Here is a 24986-nt window from a genome sequence, read left to right as displayed (position 1 = left end):
TAATTGAATTGTCTGGCTGATGGAGCATCCTTTTAGTTCTCTAAAGTGAATTGGGCACTAAAGAATTACAACCTAGAAGATAGGAAAAAAACAGAAAATTTTCATCAATGATTTAAGAGCCTCTAGTCCAGCAGTTTTCAACCTGTGGGTCACAACCTCTTTGAACGTTGAACAATTCTTTCACAGGGGTCACATAACAGATACCCTGCATATCATATATTTACATTATAATTTATAACAGAAAATTATGGTAGTGAAGTAAGAACAAGAATAGTTTCGTGGTTGGTGTCACCACAGCATGAGGAACTGTATTAAAGGGTCTCCATATTAGGATGGCTGAGAACTGCGGCTCTAGTCACTCATGCCAGTAATTTGAAATATTAGTTCTTGTAGAGAGCTGTCATTTAAAAGCCCTGGGCTGGAATCTGTCTCCAGAGTACACACTAGCAACGAAAGAGGGTTTTGTGCTCTGTGTGTCTTGTAGTGCTTTGTGTATGTATATTTTTTGCCCTTCTCCCCTATATTCCTGTTTTACCTATGAGTACTTCCGAAAGCTTGCTTTCTTGTTCTTTACCTCTTTTTAAAAAGCAACAGTGGAAGAAAACATTTCCTCCCTGTAATTTAAACTTCTTTGAGTCTAGGAATGGTTACCCATTCTGGAGCAGAGGAGAGGCCAGCTTAATCTGCAGAGCAAGTTCCAGGCCATCCTAAGGCTATGCTGTGAGGCCCTGTCTCAGAGCACACAAGGACACATACACAATCAAAAAATTTTGGGATTTAAACATCATCTAATTCATGTAAAAACAAAACTCCCAGGAAAATTGACATGCTCTCTTTCTAACAGTTTGCTGGCAGAAGAAAGAACAAGAAATTATGCCATGGTTTTTAAATCAGGGCTTCTGCACAAATATAGTGTAGCAATAGAAAGTAGAGAGGATTAAGCTGAAAAATAAAATCTGTCAGGGGACGTTAGAAATCATTTTCCCTGGAATAGAAAAGGCTGAGGCAGAAAAGAATAATATTGGTTCTAGTGGGTGGTCCTGATGCCTGACTGGAAATGAGAGCCAGGGAACAGTGGTGACTCGTGGGTGGCACTGAGTAATGATCTTTGAAAGCCTAGATGTTTGGCAGCACTGAAGCTTAGGGGTGTCCACCACTGTTTGAATAACCTCTGAAATCTCTAGCCTTACTATACTAAAAGTTACAGTAATACTACTCATGAACATTTAGTATGTATCTAAAGTTAATGTTGTGTTTGAGGGAAGCAGAACTTCAAATGGTTGGTGTCATAAGGCTTTTCAGTTTTCACTGTTGTCTTAATATGAAATTCCTTGCATAAGACTCCATGTGCGTGCATCCAATTTGCCATCTGTAAAATGTTGAGATTGTTTTTTCATCATTCACAGTAAGATTTAGCATTTCTTTCTGTCTTTTCAGGAAGAGGCTTTCAGTAGTACAATATTTTGTCTACCTTTTAATTGACATGACAAATGATAATCTGTTTCTAAAATATTTTTTTAAAGTATGTATTTGCTATTATAAAAAAATACACATTTTAGTAGCCTTAACTAGATATTGTTAAATAATCTTAAAATAAAATGAAATATAAATTTATGTGTAATATCTTATTCTATAAGTATTTTTGAGATAAATATGTTTGTTTGAACATGCATAGTTCTCTAGTAGGTAACGTAAGAAACTGAAACTGGAAACTAGTAGAAATCAGATATGGGGGATGGGTGGCAAAATGGAGAGCTATTGGGGCTGGAGAGATGGTTCAGCATTGAAGAGTACAGTCTACTCTTAGAAAGCGCCCATACTTGCTTCCCAACAACCTCTAGATACAGGGAATCTCACATATTCTTCTGGCTTTCATGGATACATGCACACACATTCATAAACTCACACATACATGTAAATAAGTCAGAAAGAGATGGCTCAGCAATTAAGAATGCTAACTGTCAACTGCCTTCTAATTCCTGGACACCTGCACTAATGTACACAAATTCATACAGAGATACATATAATTTTAAATTTAAAAAAAAAATTTAGCCGGGCGGTGGTGGCGCACGCCTTTAATCCCAGCACTTGGGAGGCAGAGGCAGGCGGATTTCTGAGTTTGAGAGTTCGAGGCTAGCCTGGTCTACAGAGTGAGTTCCAGGACAGCCAGGGCTACTCAGAGAAACCCTGTCTCGAAAAACCAAAAAAAAAAAAAAAAAAAAAAAAAAAATTTAAATGGAGGGCTTATCTTTGACAATCTATCCTTAGTACTTTACGGGTCTGGTATCACATACACCTGTTCTTTATTTAGGAAAAGAAATTTTCATATAAGGGGCTGGAGAGATGACTCAGCCGTTAAGAATGTTCATTGCTCTTATAGAGGACTAGAATTTGTTTGGGTTTCTGTAGCTACATTGGGTGGCAGAGCACTGACAACCATCTGTAACTCCAGCTGCAGGGTATCTGGCACCACCAAGCCTCCCCAGGAACCAACATGCATGTATGTGTATAGACATCCAGACAAAACATAAAATAAGTGGTTTTGGTTTTGGTTTTTTTAAGAAATAGAAAAATTGTCCTTGGTATAATATAGAATAATGAACAGAAGATTCTTTAGTTTGTTTTCTGTATGTATGTATGTTTTGCTGAGGGAATAACACTATGTTGCCAGGGCTGGAGAGATGGCTCAACAGTTAAGAGCACTGACTGCTGCTCTTCCAGAGGTCCTGAGTTCAGTTCCCAGCAACCACATGCTGGCTCACAACCATCTGTAATGGGATCCGATGCCCTCTTCTGGTGTGTCTGAAGAGTGCAACAGTGTACTCACATACATAAAAATAAATAAATAAAATCTTGTTAAAAAAACAGACAGACAAAAACACTATGTTGCCTAAGCTGGTCTCAAACATCTGGTCCTCCCACTTTTGCCACTACATACTGTGGTAAATAGGCTACTTTTTAGACAGCAAAACCCTTTCATTTGAATTTTGTACTGTGCCCCAGTGTATAAAGTAGAGAAAAGGTTACTGCTCTAGTCGAAGCAATAGAAATTATTGTTTTCTCTCTCTCTCTCTGGGGTTCCTGGAGTGTTCAGGGACTCAGAAGATTACTTGGCAGTAGATTTCTTGGGGACTTTTGATATGTAGAATTAGCATATTTTGCTATAGCTGTGACATAACATTAAGCAACTTACAAAAGAAAATGTTTAATTGGCCTTAGGGTTTCAGGAGTTAGAGAGTCCATGATAGAACAAAGGCATAGCTGGAGGAACTGAGGGTTTATATCTTGGTTAGGAAGCAGAGAGCCCACCCAAAATGGCAGGAGTCTTTTGAAACCTTAAAGCCTGCACTTCTTGACACAACAAGACCACACCTCCCTGTTATCATCTGGAGACCAAGTATTCAGACAATACTCTGTGGGGACAATTTTCATTCAAACTATCACAGTAAGTAATTGACACCTTGTTTTAATGCTAGCTCTGTCTCTGCTGTTTCTCTGACAAAAGTTCAAAAGTTGCTTGTTCTCCTTGAGCCTTAGTAACTTGTGCTTTTCATGGAGGCTAAATGGAATGTAGTATGTGGCTTACAATGTATCTGTTATGCTGGTTAAGTGGGCTTATTCTAATTTTAAACTGAAACACAAAGATATGTTGCCAGAGTGTTTTAGATTTTGGCTTTTTTCGTGGTAGTGATAAGACAGTTCCCAAGCAACCAAAAAAGTTGAACTTTGCCTGGTTCTGCTGACCACAGAGGTAGCAGTTTCCTAGGCTTGCATAGTGCCTGGAAAGTGTTTAGGTCATAGATGAAGTGGGGAAGTGCTTCTCTTGTCTTGTCTAGTAGCACTTCGTGTGTTGTCTGTTGCTAGAGACTACCTTTTGTTTAATTGTCCTCTTGACCTAAGCTAATAAAGTACTATTGGCACATTATTTGGCCACAAAGCACTACAACAAATTTTCCCTAGCATTGTCTACAAAATGCTTCTCTCTGATTAGATTATGAAGTTTTAGTAAATAGTCATTTTTGATACCATAGGATAGATTAATAATTACTGAAGTTTAATTCTCAGCAAATCAGGAGACTAGATTAGAAACCATTTGGAAAAACAACAAAAGCATTATGTGAGTTTTAGACTTGTTACACATGTTTTTGGAGACTGTATAGTCCAAGCAAAAATAATAACTCTGCCTCTATCTTAACTAAACTCCTTAATATTTGTATTTTCAGTACATTTAACTTTGCACAAAATGACTCATATTTTTGTAAGAAAAAAATCATCATCTGAATTTGTGTGTGTGTGATATGGTGGTCAGAGGATAACTTGTAGCAATTGGTTCCCTGTTTGCACCATGTGGGTCCTAGGGGTTGAACTCAGGCTTGTCAATAAATGCCTTTCCCCCGCTGAGCCATCTCTCAACCTAGTTTTAACCATTTTTAATGAGTTACAACAGAAATGCATTGACTCAGGACTTAAAATTTCTGTTTCGTATCTCTGAGCCTTAGCAATAGGAAGAGCTAGCAGTGGCTAGGGATGTTGTCACTTAGTTTTTTTCTAGACTTACTGCGCCTATGGGTGTGTAGGCATCTCTAATCCTTTCCATATTGCAGTCTTACCCACTGTAGAGTGAGAGTGAAGCTAGATCTCTTCGATACTAACTTTTAGCCGAGTATCAAATATAAAGTGAGTATGAGAAGGCCATATTGTCCCATCTACATACTCAGTGAATTGTAGCTCTTTTCAATGATTAAAGCATTTCTCCATGGAGAGTTTTCTTTTGTTTAATAAAAGAACAGCAATCAACCAAAACCTATGGTTTATTTAACTAGCCCTTCTCTTGGCTATTTCTCCGAGTCCTTCCTAGTGACTACTTTGTCACTCTTTTATATTCATCTTGTGATGACATCCTGGAAACTAGGTTTGCTATATTTCTGAATGATGTTGTATTAAAAACTTAAGAAGCAGCTGGGCAGTGGTGGCGCACGCCTTTAATCCCAGCACTTGGGAGGCAGAGACAGGCAGATTTCTGAGTTTGAGGCCACAGAAACAGTTGTTGGTCTACAGAGTGAATTCCAGGACAGCCGAGGCTGCATAGGGAAACCCTGTCTCAAAAAACAAAACAAAGCCGGGCGGTGGTGGCGCACGCCTTTAATCCCAGCACTTGGGAGGCAGAGGCAGGCGGATTTCTGAGTTCGAGGCCAGCCTGGTCTACACAGTGATTTCCAGGACAGCCAGAACTACACGGAGAAACCCTGTCTCGAAAAACAAAAACAAAAAACAAAAACAAAAAACAAAACAAAAAAAAACAAACAAAAAAAAAAACAAAAAAGACTTAAGAAACAGAATAGATAATATGTGGTCTGTAATGAATTGTCTAGATTAATTTTTAAAAACAAACTATGGCCTTGATGTTTAGAGTGAGTTCAGGGAGAATTTCTTTGCCATTATGTGCGTGCCCTTACTGTTCAGAGAACTTCCTCCAAAACAACCTACGTTAGAAATGGCCAAAATTTACATGAGATGTGGACCTCTGTGAATGTGAGGCTACCAGACCTACACAGTGAGACCCTATGTTTAAAAAAGAAAGAGCTAAAATTGATAGCATAGCTTCTCAAAGTCTTGTCTAGCCAGGCAGTGGTGGCGCACGCTTTTAATCCCAGTACTTGGGAGGCAGAGGCAGGCGGATTTCTGAGTTCGAGGCCAGCCTGGTCTACAGAGTGAGTTCCAGGACAGCCAGGGCTATACAAAGAAACCCTGTCTCGAAAAACCAAAAAAAGAAATAGGAAGGAAGGAAGGAAGGAAGGAAAGAAAGAAAGGAAGTCAGTCTTGTCTATAGAAGCTAGTCACAAGTCTGTTTCTGTGTCTCCTTCAGACAGCTTGTCCATCTTCCTTCCATCTCCCAGAACTCTCACTCTTCTCTGGTCCAGCTTCTTCTTTTCGGTCCTGCTTTTCATTCCTGACAGGGAGTGACTGAAATTCACAACACAAGCAAATAGCAAGGTTACTTTTTTTTAACTCTTATTTTCCATGCTTTCTATCAAGATATACAATGTTTTAGACAAATGTCCCTTGGCTGTTTCAACACAACCAGGACTGGTACAAAAAACTCCAGCTGTTGGTGGCTCACCCATTTGAAGTTGTTTCATTATCATGAATAAAATTTGAAAATAACTTATCAAAGACAAAGGCTATACTAATCACAAAGTATTGTATTGGTAGGTTAGTGATTTATAAATATATAATTGGGATTGATTTTCTTTAGTGTTTCTTCATTGCTCAACCCCTTACTGACCTTCACTGACTGAAACCAGATGCCTATGTCACAGTCTCTGCTTCTGCAGAATTGACTGGTCTTTACAGCACACATGGCATTGATTGTGTGGAACATAAATAGATTTTCTGGTGCATGGTCACCCATAGCTTTTTATCTCAGCTGGCTCTACACCATAACATTACTGTGAGTATTCTAACTGGAAAGGGTATATTAAACTGAGTTGTAAGAAGTCGTCTGACAAAATCTATCTGCTAGATGAATTTTATTTTGTTCAGAATTAAATAAGGGATGCTGTCTTTTTATTGTGTTTATTTGGCTTTTGGGTTGTTTTTTCTTTTTGATTATTTGGGCACAGGGTTTCCTGGCTGACCTAGACCTTGCTGTGTAGTCAGACTGGCCTCAGACTTGTAAAATCTGCCTGTCCCTGCTTCTAGAGCACCAGGCAGTTGTACAAATGACATAATGTTTTTAATTGATAACACAGCTCTGGACAGTCTACCCAAAGCCAATCTTAGGGTTGGCTGTAAACCTAGCCACAGTACTGGTTGTGCCTCTTTTGTAGAATGCATTGATAGTGTGCACAGGGCCCAGGCTGTGATGCCTAGCACCAAAAAGATAAAATTTGACCTTAAAGTAGGAAGGTCGGGAATGTTCTTTCTCTAAGAACTGTTTTTGAAACAAAATTTTGCTTAGGTTATTGGCCTTAATTACACTCTTGATCTTCCTGCTTCAGCCTTGCTGGTACTAGAATCTAATTCTGTGTATCATTATGCTCAGCCTAAGTAGTAAGTAAGATCTCTTTGTTAAATTTGCTTCAAAAAATTACATAGACAATAGAAAAATTAATTGATGCTTTAGTACACGATTCCAGAAATTTAGCTAAATAAATCATAGAGGTAATTAAAATTACTTAACTGCTGGCACTTAACAGATCAGCTAAGAAGAACATGGACGTTGAACAACGTGGTTGTGACTTGATCTAGAGAGAATGATAGAGGGAGTAGAAATGGTCAGATTAAGATGAGCCATCAGCACTTGTTGTTGGGTGTGGGGAAAGGACAGTTAAAGGTAACCCAAGGCTGTCTGCCTGAACAGCTGGCAAAATGAAGTTGCCATTATCGAAAAATGAAAAATGTGTGTTGCAGGAACCAGGCTCTGGATACAAATAGATGTTTGTACTTAGCCAGCATTTGGAAGGACTGGAGAAACTATAAAATACGTTAGAATTTGTACAAGAAGCTAAAAGAAAATATTGCATGTGGGAGCCTAGTAAGATACCTCAGTGTATAAAGGGACTTTCTGTCAAGCCTGATTTACCTGAGTTTAGTGCTCAGTACTTACTGCTCTTCCAGATGATTGTGTTTAGGACCTATCACCCATGTCAGGAGCTCACACCATCTGTAACTGTCTTCAGGGGATCTGACTCCTCTTCTGGCTTTCATAGGCTTCTGCATGTACCACACACACACACTCTATTAAATATGATAAAAATGTTTTAAAGTTGTACGTGGACCAAAATATCTGTCTCTGCCTCCTTCCCTCCCTCCCTCCCTCCCTCCCTCCCTCCCTCCCTCCCTCCCTCCCCCCCCCCCTCTCTCTCTCTCTCTCTCTCTCTCTCTCTGTATTTTTTTTAACATCACCAGAGAGTAGCATACATGATACTTTACTTGATGGATGGCCTTAAGTAATTGGCCATAGGTGAATTATTAAGTATGGTGTGCATTCTTCAGTAGACCTTGAAATGTTCAGTATTTGTAATTACTGTTTCCTAATTGTTAAATACTATGAAGAAAAGATACTTAAAGGTGTGTACTATTTTTAATTTTCATTTATAAAACTAATATTCTGGATTTAATTTCTTGTTTTGGTTTTTCAAGACAGGGTTTCTTTTTAATCCTTGGCTGTTCAGGAACATGTTCTGCAGACCAGGCTAGCCTGGAACTTAGAGATCTGCCTGCTTCTGCCTCCCAAATGGCTGGGATTAAAGGTGTATGCTGCAGCCACCCAGCTTTGGATTTTATTTCTTGAGATTTCTAGTTAAAATTCATTTAGCAGAGATTAAATTTATTGTTATTTTTGGCTGATTAGTAGATAATACATATTATTATTTCTGTGACTCAATTTCTTTTTGTTTTTGTTTGGTTTTTTTTGTTTGTTTTGGTTTTTTGTTTATTTGTTTGTTTGTTTTGAGATAGAGTTTCTCTGTGTAACAGCCATGGTTGTTCTCAAAAACACTGTGAAGCCCAGGCTGGCCTTGAACTTACAAAGATGCCCTTGCCTCTTCTGAGTGCTGGGATTAAAGGCATGTACCATCAGGCCCAGCCATTCAATTTCTTTATAAAATGAAAAGAAAAAATAGTAGTACCTGTGTAAGTTGTTGGAACCTATTTAGTTCGTTCATGGAGACTTGAAGACAATGCCTAGCATATAATTGTTGCTTAAATAAATGTCAGCTGTTACTAAAAGAACAAGTTTGCTCCTAGGACGATTAATCATTGGTATAGTGAAGTCAAACCTCTAATTCTGGGCTGGAGAGATGGCTCAATGGTTAAAAGCACTGTCTGTTCTTCCAGAGGTCCTAAGTTCAGTTCCCAGCAACCATGTGGTGGCTCATAACCATCTGTAATGGGATCTGATGCCCTCTTAGGGTGTGTATGAAGACAGCTACCATGTACTGGTATACAAAAAATAAATAAATCTAAAACAAAACAAAAATACCCTCTAATTCTAAAAATGAAACAGTAGATTTTTTCTTTTATATGTAGTATATGTACATAATATCCTTTTGAATGTAAAATGATTATTATTACAAAATGTCATATAGTTGTAATTGTCTTGCCTGTGAAAGTATTGGTTAAGTTTTTTTTTTTCTTGCATGACAATGTGTCTTAATATCTTGTATACATGTCATTTAATTTTTCAAACCACATTCATGACTTCATACGACAATTTTGTCATTGCAGGCAAGAAGACAGCAAGACCCTAGTCCTGGCTCTAACTTAGGTGCTGGCGATGATCTCAAGCTTCGTTAAGTGGAGCACAGCCCGTGTGCTCCATCTCCACATACACACTGCTTCTGTTGGTATAAGTAACTCATTGTGCGACCAGAAACTGTGATAACTGGAGGTACTACAGTATATTTCATGACCCAAGGCAGGAAAAGACATCATCAGCTGCCATGGTTTTGCACTATAATACCTGCATTTCTGATTTTTAAAACATGTAGCCAGTAATAATTTGAAATTTTTTTCTATGCAAGCTTATCTTGTTGGCATTATTTTAGTTAGGTTGAAAGTATCTACTTTCTTCATTTTAACTTAAAAGTTCATGTTATTTAGAAACAAGATAAGAAATTAAAATTTGTATCAGGGTTGCTTAAGATTCTTTTATACTTTCAGACGAGTTGGTTATACAGCTTTCCTTCTAAGATAAAGGTTCTTGGTTTTTGTTTTCTCTATATCACTTTGTGTTTTTGTATTCTGTACCATTTTACAAATGAAGATGTGTTTGCAGTTTTTTTTTCCCAGCTAAAATCCTAGAATAGAGCTGTCTACCACAGCCTCCTAAAACAAGTTTACAGTTGTTAAAGCCACAGTATCCTTTTAAATGCTAATAATCACCCTTTCCCTTTTAAACATAAAAATTTAAATTAGTATTAAATTTTGTTTCAGGCCTTGTTTCAAGGTACAGTCTCTAGTCGTGAGTTTGAGCAGAGATAGTCCTCATGGGTGAGGACAGTGCTCTGCGGAAATGCCCAAAGAAGTCACAGGCTGGCTTCTGTTTATTCAGGGATTTTTTTTTTTTTTAATCAGTCAGAAAAAGGATACTGGAACTTCTTGTATGTAACAGCATATTAAACTGGAGGCAGTGATAAATCAGCTACAGAGGTAAATTGTGTTAAAATAATGTTTAAGATAGCTGTTTTCATGTGTATTTTGTATTGCATGCTTTTGTAGAAACAAAATTGGGTGATGAAAATAACTCTTAGAAAATGTTCATCTGTGCAGAAGATACATTTTCTTCCATTAATTTTGGGCAAAACATTCACAGTTATATATGATGGTATTTTACAAAAGGACTATTAATAGTGCCTTTTGAGATGAATCAGTGTAACAATATTTTTTAAACAGGCTTGGTGTCAAATTGCAATTTTTTTAAATATAAAACTGGAAAAAAAGTGCTAAGTCATTGGCACATGCTTACAGATACTTTTCGTGGTCATATTCATTAAATGTTACTACATTTCTGAATTTTTGCAAAAATGTATTTTATCATAAAATGGCATTATTTTAGAGAATTTTAAAAACTGACATGGTCAATTCAGAAAGGTCTGAATAAGGTCATTGCATTTAAAAACCATATAAAGATACTTGATTGTGGATGTGTGTCTTTCATTGTATATAGGTCTTATAATTCATAAACAAGTACCCTGTATCTCAAAATAAAAATATTTGTTATATATTTGAAGTCATGCATGATAAGGATTGTGTTTGAATTATTATAAACAATAATGTGTTACAAAAGATCATGCTGACCGTGTATTACTAAGCACTATGAATGGATTTGGTCGGTATTTGGTGTTGTACAGCCACATGTTTACACTCTCAGTGCCCTGATTCCTCTGGCGGAATTACCTTTTTAAAGTGAACCTTTATTTTTTAAAATAACATATTGGTAGCACATTTTCTCTGTTGCTTCTAGCAAGAGCTTTCAGTCCAGCAGTAAATAAGGTCACATGGTATTAATGTTGTTACTATCCCTCTGTAAATAGTGAATGTTTCTTACTAGTTCTGCACTGCTTCTGTCTGTCTTAATGCTGGCGTTAAGATCATAAAATTCCTTTTCTCCGGTAGTGCAGGCTTTGAAAATTACTTTAAGTTATTGATGCAAGTTCATATTTTTCATAATCTATATTTAAAATGACATCATTGCATCATTTTTTTAAAAAATTCATCTCCATTAAACTTGCCTTAAGCTACCAGATTGCTTTGCCATTAGCTTTACTGTACATTTGTATGTTTTATTTACTTTCTCATTAAAATTCTGTGTAGTGAAAACAAAAGTTGTGACTCTTTATTGATATGTGGTCGTTGATATCCTCCTACTGCTAGCTTCAGTTCTTTGATCCTTTTTAACATTTCTTTTTTTAAGGACAGACAGCAACAACAGTGCCATCTAGTGGTCATATCTTCTAATTCCAAAGAGGCCCTTTAAATCAATGTACAATAATTTTTCATTATATGATATGGTTTTCAAAAAATCTGATTGAAGTTAGTATGGATGTGGGAAGTGGGAACAGGAGGATCAGGAGTTCAAGATCATTCTTGGAGATTACAGAGTTCAGGGCCATCCTGGGCTGTATGTTCTCAATAACCAAAGTAGACTAGAGAGGACTCTGAGGTTGAGAGCTTTAGTTTTTGCTAAAGGTTACAGTAGGAACAGGAATGTGATTTCTAGCACCCAAAGTAGTCAGCTCACGGTCACCTCAGTACCCAGGAATCCAGTGCCTCTTTCTGGCCTCTGCGAACATGGTACACATGCACACAGGCAAATAGGTGCAGATATATAAATTATTGTTTAAAAAAGTATAAAGGTTTTTAAGTATTATGAAAGTGGTGTAGGGGGCACTGGAGAGCTGGTTCGGAGTTTAAGGATACTGACTATTCTTCCAGAGGACCTAGTTTAATTCCCAGCACCTACATGGCAACTCTGTATATAACTTCAATTCCAGAAAATCTAAAGCCCATGTAGAGCCTCCTTAGGCTTAGGTACAAATGTGGCACCAGACATATATGTACACAACACCCATACATACAAGAAATAAAATTTTAAGACAGAAACAAAAACTAGGGTCACATATATAACGCAGTTCTTGGGAGGCTGAGACAGGAAGAGGATCACCATGAATTTGTACCATGAAGACCAGATCTTGAGAAAGCCCCTCCCCAACTCCACCCCAGGGAACAATAGTCTCATGGATTTATCCATTTTCTAAGGTATGACCACAAAACCGTGACCTGGGGAGAAATTTCAAACATCATATGTCCAAATTAGTACAATCTTTCAGGCTAGTTTTAGATATGTACATATGTACATATAGTACATATTATTATGTGGGTATTAAACCCAACATTCCTAGAACAGGAGTGTACATCAGAAAATTACTTTAGAAGCATTCCATAAGTTTTGTTTGTAATAAACAGATTTATAAATTTGCTTGCTCACTAACAAATCTCATAGAGATAACAAAAACACCTTAAATACTAAATTGACACAATTAGGAATTTTGAACCAGTATCAGGAAGATTGAAGCAGGAGGAGTATGAATTTAAGACCATCCTGGGCTATATTATGAGACCCTATTGAAAGAAAAAAAAGGAAATACTAAACAATTTTAAATTTCAACTGCAAGAGAGGGTTCAGGGAAACCACTGAACGAGACCAGTTCACAAGTAGAAAGGAAACTTTGCTGGGGATCAGACTGTCAAAGCTGTCTCTCAGGAGTTGGAGAACAGAAGAGCAAAATGGGGGAGAAGCAGTTTTTACTGAGTCGATGGTGGGGTCTTTGAGCCATTGATTGATACAAACTGTCTGGACTGACCAGTACCTAGATGCCTTTACCTTTGGGGCAGGGTTAAGGGAGGGGTTCCTGGTGGCTTAAATGAGACTCCTGATAAACAGAAACCCAGAGTTTCAAGTAATGCCACAAGCACTGACCTTTGGGGAGTGGGGGGAGTTTTGGACCCTATACTAACTATATATTAAAATGACAATATTTAATGTAGCTAGCAGGAGATTTTAAATTGCTTATATTGCTGCTGTCAGTATCGTTGAGACTATAAATGAGTAATGAATTATAACAGAATTCAAAGAATGTGGAAGCTATATTAATGGTTTTTAAAAATTACTAAAAGTACATCAGGATGGAAAGATAGCTCAGCAGTTAAAAAGCACTTGCTGCCCTTGCAGGGGCTCAAGGTTTGGCTCTCAGCATTCACATGGTGGCTCAATAACCATCCCTCACTCCAGCTGGCAGTGGATATAACAATTTTTTCTGAACTTCATGGGTGCCAGGCATGCACATAGCATGCATATATACATGCAAGCAAGGCAGTTAGACACATAAAAAACTTTAATCAAAACATTGAATCATTTACGATAGTTTAGAGAAAACAATATAAAGTGAGTGCCCTGAATAGACGTTATCTCTGACCTCCTGGCACCTAGTCTGTCTCCAAAATTGATCCAATGTAGTAGCAACCTTTAAATTATATAGGAAGCATTGGCAGTTGCAGCGTCTGTGCTGGTCTGGGTAGTCAGAATCAACTAACCTGAGGAGACTTCGGAGCTGAAAGCTACAGTCAACTAAAGATAATACTGAGTACAGGTAGCCAGCTAGTCATAGCTTAGCCAGTTTAAATGAACATCACCTAAGGGCTATGGCACGGATTTGGAAGGGGCTGCAGAGGCCAGGGTGAGAGAGACACTAGCAGTGCTAGGCTTATTTTGTCAGTCACATGGAAGACCTTTGGGCCTATTGCTTAGGCAAAGACAAGAAGTTGCCAAGAAATTGGGAGGTTTGAAAATTTTTCTTGGTTGAAAAGATTGAGGCCAGAAACAAGTTCTCTTTTAATAATAAAGTAATCTTTTAGATATAGTAGCCAGGTGGGAATGGAGACTCAGAGTTATAGGGGGAAAATGCATAGGAACTGTAACTAGTTTAAAAATGTAGTCATCTGTTAAAAATGATCCATTGTGCTGGGCGGTGGTGGCACACGCCTTTAATCCCAGCACTTGGGAGGCAGAGGCAGGCAGATTTCTGAGTTCGAGAGTTTGAGGCTAGCCTGGTCTACAGAGTGAGTTCCAGGACAGCCAGGGCTACACAGAGAAACCCTGTCTTGAAAAACCAAAACAAAACAAAAAAAAAGGGTCCATTGTGTTATCTTAAAACATACAAAAAAAAAAAAATTGGGACTAAGGAGATAGCTCAGTTGTTAAGATCTAATTACCTTTTTTTTTAAGATTTTTTTTAACTTTTTTTTGTTTTGTTTTCGAGACAGGGTTTATCTGTGTAGTCCTGGCTATCCTGGAATTCACTCTGTAGACCAGGCTAGCCTCGAACTCTTGAACTCAGAAATCCGCCTGCCTCTGCCTCCCAAGTGCTGGGATTAAAGGCGTGCGCCACCACCACCCAGCTAAGATTTATTTATTTTATGTATGTGAAGCTTCCTTCAGACACACCAGATCCCATTACAGATGGTTGTAAGCCACCATGTGGTTGCTGGGAATTGAACTCAGAAGAGCAGTCGGTGCTCTTAATCACTGAGCCATCTCTTCAGCCCACGATTTAATTTCTAAAAAGCTAACAGCTTAAAATTTTTGAGCCAAATATTAGTGGTGTGCCTAGCCTTATACAGCAGAACTGAACACTGCCAACCATTGAGACAAACCAGAAAGGAGGTGGTATCATAAAGAGGGATTTGGAAATACCTGGAACTGATGTGTCTTCTGTTTTTTTGGGGGGGTGGGGGGGCAAGCTAGTTACAATTTTGTGAGGCTCCCACAAAGAAGACCACTCAGACACAGTCTAAGAGCTGATTCAAGGGTTGGCAAGATGGCTCGGCGGTTAAGAGCACTGACTGCTCTTCCAAAGATCCTGAGTTTAATTCTCAGCAACCACATGGTGGCTCACAACCGTCTGTAATGGGATCTGATGCCCTCCTCTGGTGTGTCTGAAGACAGCTACAGTGTGGTTATATATTTAAGATAATTAAGTCTTTTAAAAAAAAATCAGTCTTTATTCCAGCCAGAACCCAAGTGCAACCCCAAACCTTACACACACACATCCTGACTGGAAAGCCCCCAAAATTCCTTTCTCATAACTACAAGTTGAAAGTTACAGAAGCTAGAAGGGAAGCCCCAAGTCCCTTCCTGCAGCTGCAAGCTAAATAGATAATCACAGAAGCCAAAATATTCGGTTAGCAAAAATAGCAAGGTCAGGCAACCTTTCAAAGAGCCCTCATCCTTTGTTTTTGTTTTTTTCTTTTTCAAGACAGTGTTTCTCTGTATAGCCCTGGCTGTCCTGGGACTCACTCTGTAGACCAGGATGGCCTCAAACTCAGAAATCTGCCTGCCTCTGCCTCCCAAGTGCTGGGATTAAAGGTGTGCACCACCACTGCCGGGCTAGCCCTCATCCTTGAGTTGTTTTTCTTCCCCCCGTTATTTTCCTTCAGTTACCCCTTAAGAGTTATTGACACTTTACTGAGGTACCAAAATGGAGTTACCATAATCAACTTACAGCCCTTGTCACAGCAACAACAACACTCACCTTCCAAGTGTAGGGATTGCAGTCCTAATTTTTGGCTAGAAGAGTCAGGATGTTGGTGGATAGCTCTAATGACTACCACATGCCACTCTCAATTATTAAATACTTTCAGGGGCTGGAGAGATGGCTCAGTGGTTAAGATCACTGACTGCTCTTCCAGAGGTCCTGAATTCGATTCCCAGCAACCACTTGGTGGCTCACAACCATCTGTAATGGGATCCAATGCCCTCTTCTGGTGTGTCTGACGACAGCTACAGTGTACTCACATACATAAAATAAATCTTTAAAAAAAAATTTTCTGCTGGGAGTGTAACTGTATGATAGTACTTGTCTATCATGTACAAAGCTCTGGGTTGGATTCCCAGTACCACAAGAAAAAGAAAAGGGGCCAGGCAGTTGTTGAGCACATCTTTAATTCCAGCACTTGGGAGGCAGAGGCAGGCAGGTTGTGTTCAAGGCCAGCTTGGTCTACAGAGTGAGTTCCAGAGCAGCCAGGGCTACACAGAAACCCTATCTCAAAAGAGAGGGGCTTTGAGCGATAACTCAGCAGTTAGGCTGACTTGGGTTCAATTTCCAGCACCCACATGGCAGTTCACAACTGTCTATAACTCCCATTTCAAGGGGTCTGAAGCTGGCATACATATAAATGCAGGCAAAACACCAATGCACATAAAATAAAAATAAATCGTAATTAAAAAAAGAAACAAGTAACTGGTTTTGGTCCATAACTATTATATCACTGGAAAACCCTTCTGAGGGACTTGTCTTTTAAGCCCGTTGATATCTTGCTCTCCAAGTTCGCACATGATTATTACCAAAAAGAATAGTGTGCTCCTCCAGCCAATTTCTTAAATGCCTCAGCCATCCACCTGAGCAGGGAGAGAGAGAGAGAGAGAGAGAGAGAGAGAGAGAGAGAGAGAGAGAGATTGAGAGAGACCTGTGCTTGAGAAGGCCAGAGAGGGCATCAGTTCCCCTGGAGCTGGAGTTACATGAGTTCTGGAGACCAAACTTGGGTCATCTCTCTAGCCCCAGGATTGACTCCCCTCTTCCTCTCCTCCTATGTGCAATCTGTGACTCCTGCCAATTCCATCAAGTAATTTGTAAATTACATTCAAAATGTTTTCATATAAGCCAGACCCAAAAGTGCAGAACCACTAACAGATCTGTGAGGTAGGTGCATGGTTGTTCTACAAACAGAAAACAGGCTTGGAGAAATAAACTAATTTGTCCAAGATACACAGCTTAGGCAGAACTGGGATTTATCAGTCCATCTGCTTTGTTATTAATTAGCTGCTGTTCTATGAGGCTGCCCTCTGAATCAAATTTGTAGGATAGGATTATCTTCCTGAACACAGTCTTCATTAATTATTCTTTCATATTTTTCGAACAACCCTTATTTTAGGAAAATTGTCATTTAAAGGCATTCTCTGGAGTTAAGCTACTTCCCTAATGTACACTAGGTGGTTTGTTTGTTTATTTTATGGCTTTGTTTTTGAGACAGGGTCTCTAGATAGCCTTGGATTTCCTGGAACTCACTATGTAGATCAGGCTATCTCGAATTTTGCTTCTGTTGCTTCTGCCAAAAGCTTTTCTGCTATTCAAAGCTTCTTTTATTTATGAAAAATTTTGAGTGGATCAAATTTAACTAAGCAAAGATAACATCCTGGGTTCACAGAAATCACTACATACTACCCCAACTGGGGTCTCCTAGGAGTTGCTTCAGTATTCTTCCTGGTTATCCAAATCTTAAAAATAGTTTTTCACTTTCTATTTAGAAGCCTAGGGCTTTTGTCTTTATCTTGCTTTTCCAGAGATTCCACTCAGACCCAGATCCTTACCCCTCATAAATAAAACCAAGTGTTTTGTGGTTGTTTGCTTGTTGTTAGCATAACTATTCCTACTCTGGTTTGAATTAGAATTCAACTTAGAAAGTTGGTGGGGGAAGGGTCACCTTTTTTTGTTTTGTTTTGAGACAAGATCTCCTTTACCTCAAGTTGGCCTTGAACTCATTTTGTAGCCAAGCATGACCGGCCTTGAACTTCTTTACTGCCTCAGACTCCCCAACTGCTGGGATTTCAGGCAGGCACAAATCAACACACCCAGGCTCTAAACATAACTAACTACACACGTCAGCGTTTCTGCAGCCACTTCCCCACCGGACAGCCCAGTGACCCAGTTATTTTGGCATGTAGCAATGCTTCTCAAAGACATCCTACTATTTTTGTTTTGTTTTGTTTAATGCCTATAGCACTGACTCGAAATTTTGGTGACATCTCCACTGCTAGGCTCCTCTGTACCCAGTTTGAGTATTTAGCCTGTCGCTTAGTTCCCTGCTAAATACTATCCTCAGGAAACATAATGGAAATCGAGCTTGGCTGCCTAGGATCAAGGAATCTTGGGTAAAGTCTTTATCCTCCTTGTGCCCCATTTATTCCTCTATAAAATGAGACAGAGGGTGTGAGGTCCTATCATCAAAAGAGGCTTCAGCTGCCTTTTAATTTTAGAGTGCCCTAGAGCAAGAAGGCCGAAAATTCTGGCTGAATAACTAGAGGGGCCTTTCTACTCACAGGAAACGAAGACACAGAACGCTTAAGTCAAGCATTCGCCCATAGAGAATTAGCAAGCAGCAGAGCTCACTCCAGGCGGAGCTGCAGGAGGCAGCCTCTGTGCTTAGAAAGGACTCCCTAGGTTGAGCGTTTCTTGATGAGACCTGGCCCGGAACCCTTCACCCTTCTAACGCAATCCTCTCACCCTAGCCCTTTTCAGCACATCCTCAGCTCTGACTTGGACCCTGCTCAGAGACCACTGGGTCCAAGGAGAGTACATTTCCGCACAATTTAGGCAGTGGCAACCAGCGTCAGTACTGTGACAAGCGAGATGATGGCCCGCGGGGCCGTGAGTCTCTAGGACTGGGTCCTTCCAGTCCGTTTTGGTCCTAGTGCACATTAGTGGGACAAGTGTGTAGACGGCAGACAACTTTATTTTTATGTGTAAAACTTTTCTTGCGTAGGCATGTATGAATGGGGTGCTGTGCAGTTTGTAGGACTCCTGGAACGTGGCCCCTAAGTTCTAGAGCAGCCGCTCTTCCAGCCTTACTCGCACGGGTCTGGCCTCCGATTCAGAGTTTGCGCGTGCGCGACTCCGCCTCAAGCCCCGCCTCTATGATTTGGCTCCGCCTTTGCCACGCTTTACGGCCCGGCACGCCGCTTTTGCTGCAGTTGCTCCGAGCGCTGCTGTTGCTACAGCCTCTCCTGCCGGGGCTGCTGCCCGGGAGGTGAAGGGAGGTGAAGTGTGTTGTTGTGTTCGTGCTGCCGTCGCCGCCCGGAACGGAGTGGAGAGCCGGACGTCCGCGGGCTGGCGAGAGCGGCCAGTCAGCAGCTGCGTGCTCTCCTCAGGCCGGGTCCTGTCTGCGCTGCTGCAGGGAGGCCGCCCGGCCCAGCGAACCGAACCAATGCTGGACCTAGAGGTGGTGCCTGAACGCTCTCTGGGGAACGAGCAATGGGAATTTACGTTGGGTGAGTGTGGGGTCCTTTCTGAACCCTATTCGCTGGCCCTTAATTCTCTCTAGCCCCTTCCGCTTCTGGTTTCTGTTCCAGATGCCCCTGCACCCGCGGATCTCCGCCTTTTCTCACCCTTTAGTCTTTCGGCTCCAGGCTTTAGAATCCCGCTCCTCCCGTCTGTCATAGGATCAGCGGTGCCCTCGCCTAGGTTCTCAGCAGGGTCCTTCTTTGGGGCTGTAATAATAATACCCGGTACATTCCAAATACTTAGTGGAGTGATCTTTTGAATTTATCTTTAATACCCCCCCCCGATTTTGCCGACTCTGTAATAGTTAAGAACTAGGTAGCACCCCTAATCAACACTCTGGTCTCTGATCTGTCTTCCTTTAGTTCGAGGGGAATGGGGGAAACCTAAGCTCATGTCTCACAATCAGATGGTGGGGGGAAATGAGCTTGCTTTTGTTAAAGGAGCTCTTGACTTGTTTTCTTCTCTTTTGAAATGTAGTCTTAACGTGTGGTGTCGTAATACCAGATACCAGAGTTAAAAGTTGACATTGAGTGAAGTGGAAATTACACACTGGCTTTGTAGACAATTCAGTTTGGTCATTTTGCGGAATAGTTGGCCCTTTTATGTGAACAAAAATATTTGCATTTAGTAACTCCAGTGTGTTTACTTTGTGGCAGCACTAAGCATAGGGTATGGGAAAAGGTGTTCCTGTTGCTTGTTTGTGTGGGCCTCAACCTCTGTCTCCCTGCTGGGAGCTCTTGGTCTGAGTCAGCTGCTCCATTTGTTTATAGCTTATCCTTGAATGTAGAAGGCTGTCTATAGAGACAGCATAGTGGAATAACCTAGATGGTTAGATTGCTGGAGAGAACCTACTGGGGCTTAGTGGCTGCCTGCCTCTTTCTTGCCCATTATAAAAGTCAGTTTTATCAAGGGGTCTTGCTTCTCAGAACTTAGACTGCCTGTTCCTGTAGACTTCTCAAAATTTAATCTGCTATGAAAATGTTCCATTCAGCCTTTTATAAATGATGTTTGACTTCTGATTAACATTTTTTTTCCTTCCCTGGACAACTCCTACCTAATCTGGACCTCCCAGGACTGGTTAAAACCCACAGCCTACAGACTATAGATGATATACTTAGACTGTCTCTCTCTTTGTTTGATTTAGTGAAAACAGGAGATTGGTTAGGGTCAGGAAATTTCCAGAACACTGAACTATAACTAACTACCAGGGCTTCTTCTGGTAAATTTGCAAGAACCAAGATTTTGAGTAGATTTTTCACACTGTCTTCTAACAGCCAAAAATAGTAGCACACTAGGTTCAAAATTGAACTTTGGGAGAAAGCTCATAGGGCAGAGCTGAGCCTTTGTAATTACTTATAACATTTTCATTATTAAGTTAGCTTTTATTTGCTTGTTTGTTTTTTAGACTCCCAGTGCAACTGAAGTTGAGTTTGAACTTAAAATATTTCTCTCCATATTGTATTTATGTAGTACTTGAGATCAAACCCAGTGGCAGGTACCAAAGTGGACTACTATATCAGTATAAAATATACATTTTTAAACTTTAAATTTACTTATTTAGGAGGGAAGTTTAGTAGTTAAGAGCCCTAGCTGCTCTTTCAGAAGACCAGGGTTTGGTTCCTTGCACTACCCACTTCTTACCTCCACAGGCATTGGAGACACGTCATGTGCATACAAACATTCCAGGCAAAACAACACCCATACACATTCAAAAAAAGTATCAGGGACAACATACAGGAATTGGTTCTCTCCACCATGTGAATCCTAGGGATCAGATTCATGTCACCAGGTTTGCCAACAAGCACCCTTACTACCCTTACTACCGTCTTACCAGCCCTTAAAACCTGAAGTTTTAGACTGTGTAAATCTAGGGCTGGGTATGATGAGCCAGTGTCTCTACAGAGCCCTACTGTCCTTGAACTCAGCTATGTAAATCAGGATGGTCACAGATCCACCTGCCTCTGGTGTTCACCACCACACCCAGCAAAAGACTATAATCCATTGTAACTGTTATTAAAGGAAATAGAAGGCTTGTTTTAGGAATTACCTAATAAGATACTGAACCAGAAATTTTTAAAAAATAAGGTGTTTTTAATTACAGTGGTTTAGAAAGTGGTTAAGATACAGAGAATGAACAACGAGAAGTTCACACAGTAGTTTGGCTGAGGACCTTTTTGAAAGGCTGCAGAGAGGCATAAAGATCCTCTTCAAAGAATGCCCTTCTGTTGTGTTCAGGGGTTGTGTGTGTGCTTCATTAACTGTTCTTTATTAACACACAAAGAGATGAGTTCCACTGGGACATTTTCATACTTATCCATCACTATATTTTGTTCTTATTTCCCACCTGCCCTTTTTCTCTTTCTCTTTCTGCTTGGTCTTCATCTCGCCATTACATTTGAATTCTACCTTTATCTACTTTATAGTAAAAAGGATAAAAACATTTTTTTGGTGAACAGAAAAAGAATTGCAAGATCTCATGGCTCTAGATCAAGTGGGTTAAAGGTGTTTAGGTTAGGTTTGGAGTGGTTTTTTAGATCTTTGTGAGGTACTGTTTAAGATTTTTTTTTTGCATGCACATGCATGCACGTGTACCTGCCTGCAGAGTTGAGAGGTTGTAGGATCCCCTGGAGCTGGAATTACAGTTATGAGCAGCCCAGTATGGGTGTTGGGAACAAAGTCCTGAGGAAGAGCAGCAAGCGATTTTACTCATGGCGCCGTCTCCAGCCTCTGGACTTAGATTTCCACACAAGCTAGCCTATCTTGGGTCACCCGGGACCAGCAACCTGGGGCCCGTCATTTCTACTATTCTTTTTCATCTTGAATACTGAAAGGATTGCATTCTGCTGGGGATGATCACATGGCTGCTCTGTCCAGGGAAGCTCAGTGGACTCTTGATAGATTGATTGGCAATGAGCCTGTCATAGGGAGGAACGGCACAGGACTCTACTAGCGTCCCTGTGTCTACATTTTGCGGTGACTTCCTTAGTTGTCACTGGAACAAACTGGAGACAGATGTTCCCAGGTATTTTGCCTATGGCAGAGGGGCAGAAAGACATCTACTTAGTCTGTTTCTAAGGGTTCCAACCTTCAAATTTAAGAAATGGCTTCCTAACAGGCTTTTATAATCTTCTAGAAACCCATCATTCATGAATTTAGCTAAGCTTTTGTTTGTTTTATTTTTGTCTTTGAAACTGGGTCTCCTTATGTAGCCCCAGGGCTGGCCTTGATCTCATAGAGATCTACCTGCTACTGCATCCCAAATTCTTGGGTTAGAGACGTGGACATGTGCCACCTCAGCTGGCTTCCTGGACTTCATTTTTAATCCCAGTACTCATTTCATGGTGAGTTGGGGAGATGGGGATGGGTAAAAATCAGTTTTCCTCTCTTTCAATCTCTCCTGTTCCCAGCCATCCAAAGTACATTGGGACTGTTAGGTGGGGATGAGTTTGGAAAATAAATCTGCTTTAAAAATATGTTCATGGGTTAGAGAATTGGGTGGAGCTTGCCAGTCATCACAACACTGTTAGGTTCTCTTCATGTACCAGCTAACCTTACCTTTTATGTCTAGGTAAAGATGATAAACACCTAGCTAGCCCAAGAAGGATTTCCTGATCTGCCCCAGGTTTCTTATTGTAATCTGTGCAAATGCAAATGTATCTGGCCCTTGTAATCACTGCCTAGAATTATAATGCAGAGCTGCATCCAGCCTCTTGGCTGCCTTCCTGGCCTTTGTATAATGTTGGAAGATCAAGAAAATACCAGCAACAGAGACAAGAAGGCCTAAGCAGAATCTCTGTGACTATCACAGATGCTTTGACTATTGTGGAATAAAGACATAGAAATTGAAATGATGGTTTCAGTAAGACTTGCAGAATATATTGATGGAAAAGCATGCATCTGGATTTGTTTTAAGTTTTCTGAGACAGAATCTTGTCCATACTAGTCTGGAACTCTGAGCAATCCTCCTGCCTTAGTATCTAGGTACTGAGATTATAGGTCTGAGTCACTATGCTTGGCTTGGATTTCCTTTTAGATCTCATCTTTAGAAGGCCTAAGGGCAGATTTAAAGGGTCATTTGAGAAAACATTCTCCAGCATTGCCTTGTTGTGCAGAGACAATGTCTTGCTGTATCCAAGATAAAAATGCATGTCTATGATCTCTGATCATAAATATTAGAAATTAAATAGGGAATGATCTTATCCCCTGAAGAAGTTAGGTTAATGGTACAGCATGTGTATAGAAATAGTTCATTTATTATGAAGCATGTTATTATAATAGTTCATTTTATTATAACAGATGTGTGGGCTATTGTGGGGAGAGAAGGGACTTGACCTAACCTGGGTCAAGAGAAGGGTTGGTATTAACCTACAGGGGAAATATAGTTGAGTATGCAGGAAAAGATCATCAGTTTGGATTTATCATTAAAGCATGAAGTTCTGGCAAAAGAATAATAGCCTGGCATGGTGGTGTACCCCCCACACACATACACACATACCCCTCTTTAATACCAGGATGCAGGTGGCAACAGGTGGATCTCTTTGAGTTTAAGGCCAACCTCAACAAAGAAAAACTGGGCTACATAGTGAGAGTTCTAGGACAGCCAGAGATACAGTGAGAACCTGTCTCGATTTTTCTTTTTTTCTGGCACCCTAATTCTGTTTGGTTTTAGCTGTCTGGGGCACAATGAAGGCTCTGGGTTCATGGGACAGAAGGTAAAGTCTGTTGTGGACTTCCATTAGGAAGTACAGTTTATAAACTGAATTCAGAGAGGAAGGGAAAAGAAAGAATTGAGAGGTTTTTGGCATCAGATGTACTCACTGGATATTGGAAATAGTAAGAGAGACCCAGAATACAGAGAAGATAGAAAGAAAAAGAAAAAACAAACAAACAAAATCAAAGGGCTGGAGAGATGGCTCAGCAGTTAAGAGCACTGACTGCTCTTCCAGAGGTCCTGAGTTCAATTCCCAGCAACCACATACTGGCTCACAACCACCTGTAATGGAATCTGATGCCCTCTTCTGGTATGTCTGAAGACAGTGTACTCACATACATGAAATAAATAAATAAATAAATCTTTAAAAAAAAAAGAAAGAAAGAAAACAAAACACATTCACTCTCCTGGCTCTTATTTGCCTTTACACACAGAAAACAGATTGACGTTCAAGTTGGAATCAGGGAAGTTGGATGAATAAGACACAATCAGAAGAAGTGTGCTGTGTCAGACACACCCAGTCATATGCTCACAGAGACTAGGAAGGACTGAGGAACAGCAGGAAGGAATGGGACTTACAGAGAGCTGTAGGAAGATGGTGCTATGAGACCTGTGTGTAGCATAGATGCTGTCCCATTGCAGGAATGGCAAGCTGAAAGGTATGTCCAAATTGTTCATATCCTTAGCAGCTTTGTCTACTGTGCATTAAACCCTATGTTATAGAAGGCTAAGAAAGTGTTTTTATTGATTATAAGTCAGGACTAGGGGATTAGCTTAGTAAAGTGATCTACCATCTGTTAAACTCTATGTTATAGAAGGCTTTAAAAAAATGTTTTTATTGATTATAAGTTAGGACTGGAGGGTTAGCTTAGTAAAGTGATTGTCCAGGAAATATAAGGATCTGAGTTTAATCCCCAGAACTAACATTAAAGCTAAATTTAAAGATATAAAAATAAGTGGGTGGTGATAGTGTACACCTCTAACCCCAGAACTTGGGAAGAAGAGGCTGGTGAATCTCTTGAGTTTAAAACCAGCCTGGTCTACAGAATGAGTTCCAGAATAGCCAGGGCTCCACAGAGAAACCGTATCTCAAAACCATAGATAGATAGATAGATAGATAGATAGATAGATAGATAGATAGATAGATAGATAGA

At 40.1% G+C, this 24986-nt stretch overlaps 2 protein-coding genes across 3 annotated transcripts in view; both read left to right on the top strand.

The window, feature by feature from the left end:
- Cbfb (core-binding factor subunit beta) overlaps positions 1–11330 on the top strand; it is a 46827-nt gene extending 35497 nt beyond the window's left edge. For both annotated transcript variants that reach the window (XM_028768701.1, XM_028768700.1), the window contains exon 6: positions 9232–11330. In XM_028768701.1, coding sequence (XP_028624534.1) covers positions 9232–9254 — 23 coding nt within the window. In that variant the 3' untranslated portion in view covers positions 9255–11330. The remainder of the gene's footprint in view (positions 1–9231) is intronic.
- A 7486-nt stretch (positions 11331–18816) lies between these two features.
- The window catches only part of CUNH16orf70 (chromosome unknown C16orf70 homolog), a 29489-nt gene continuing 23319 nt past the window's right edge, over positions 18817–24986 (top strand). The window contains exon 1 of the mRNA XM_028768677.1: positions 18817–19108. Coding sequence (XP_028624510.1) covers positions 19045–19108 — 64 coding nt within the window. The 5' untranslated portion in view covers positions 18817–19044. The remainder of the gene's footprint in view (positions 19109–24986) is intronic.

The sequence above is a fragment of the Grammomys surdaster genome, unplaced genomic scaffold (genome assembly GCF_004785775.1).
Source record: "Grammomys surdaster isolate TR1022 unplaced genomic scaffold, NIH_TR_1.0 187, whole genome shotgun sequence".
Lineage (NCBI taxonomy): Eukaryota > Metazoa > Chordata > Mammalia > Rodentia > Muridae > Grammomys > Grammomys surdaster.
Note: the sequence above shows the minus strand (reverse complement) of the source record. Positions and strands in the feature narration are given on the sequence as shown.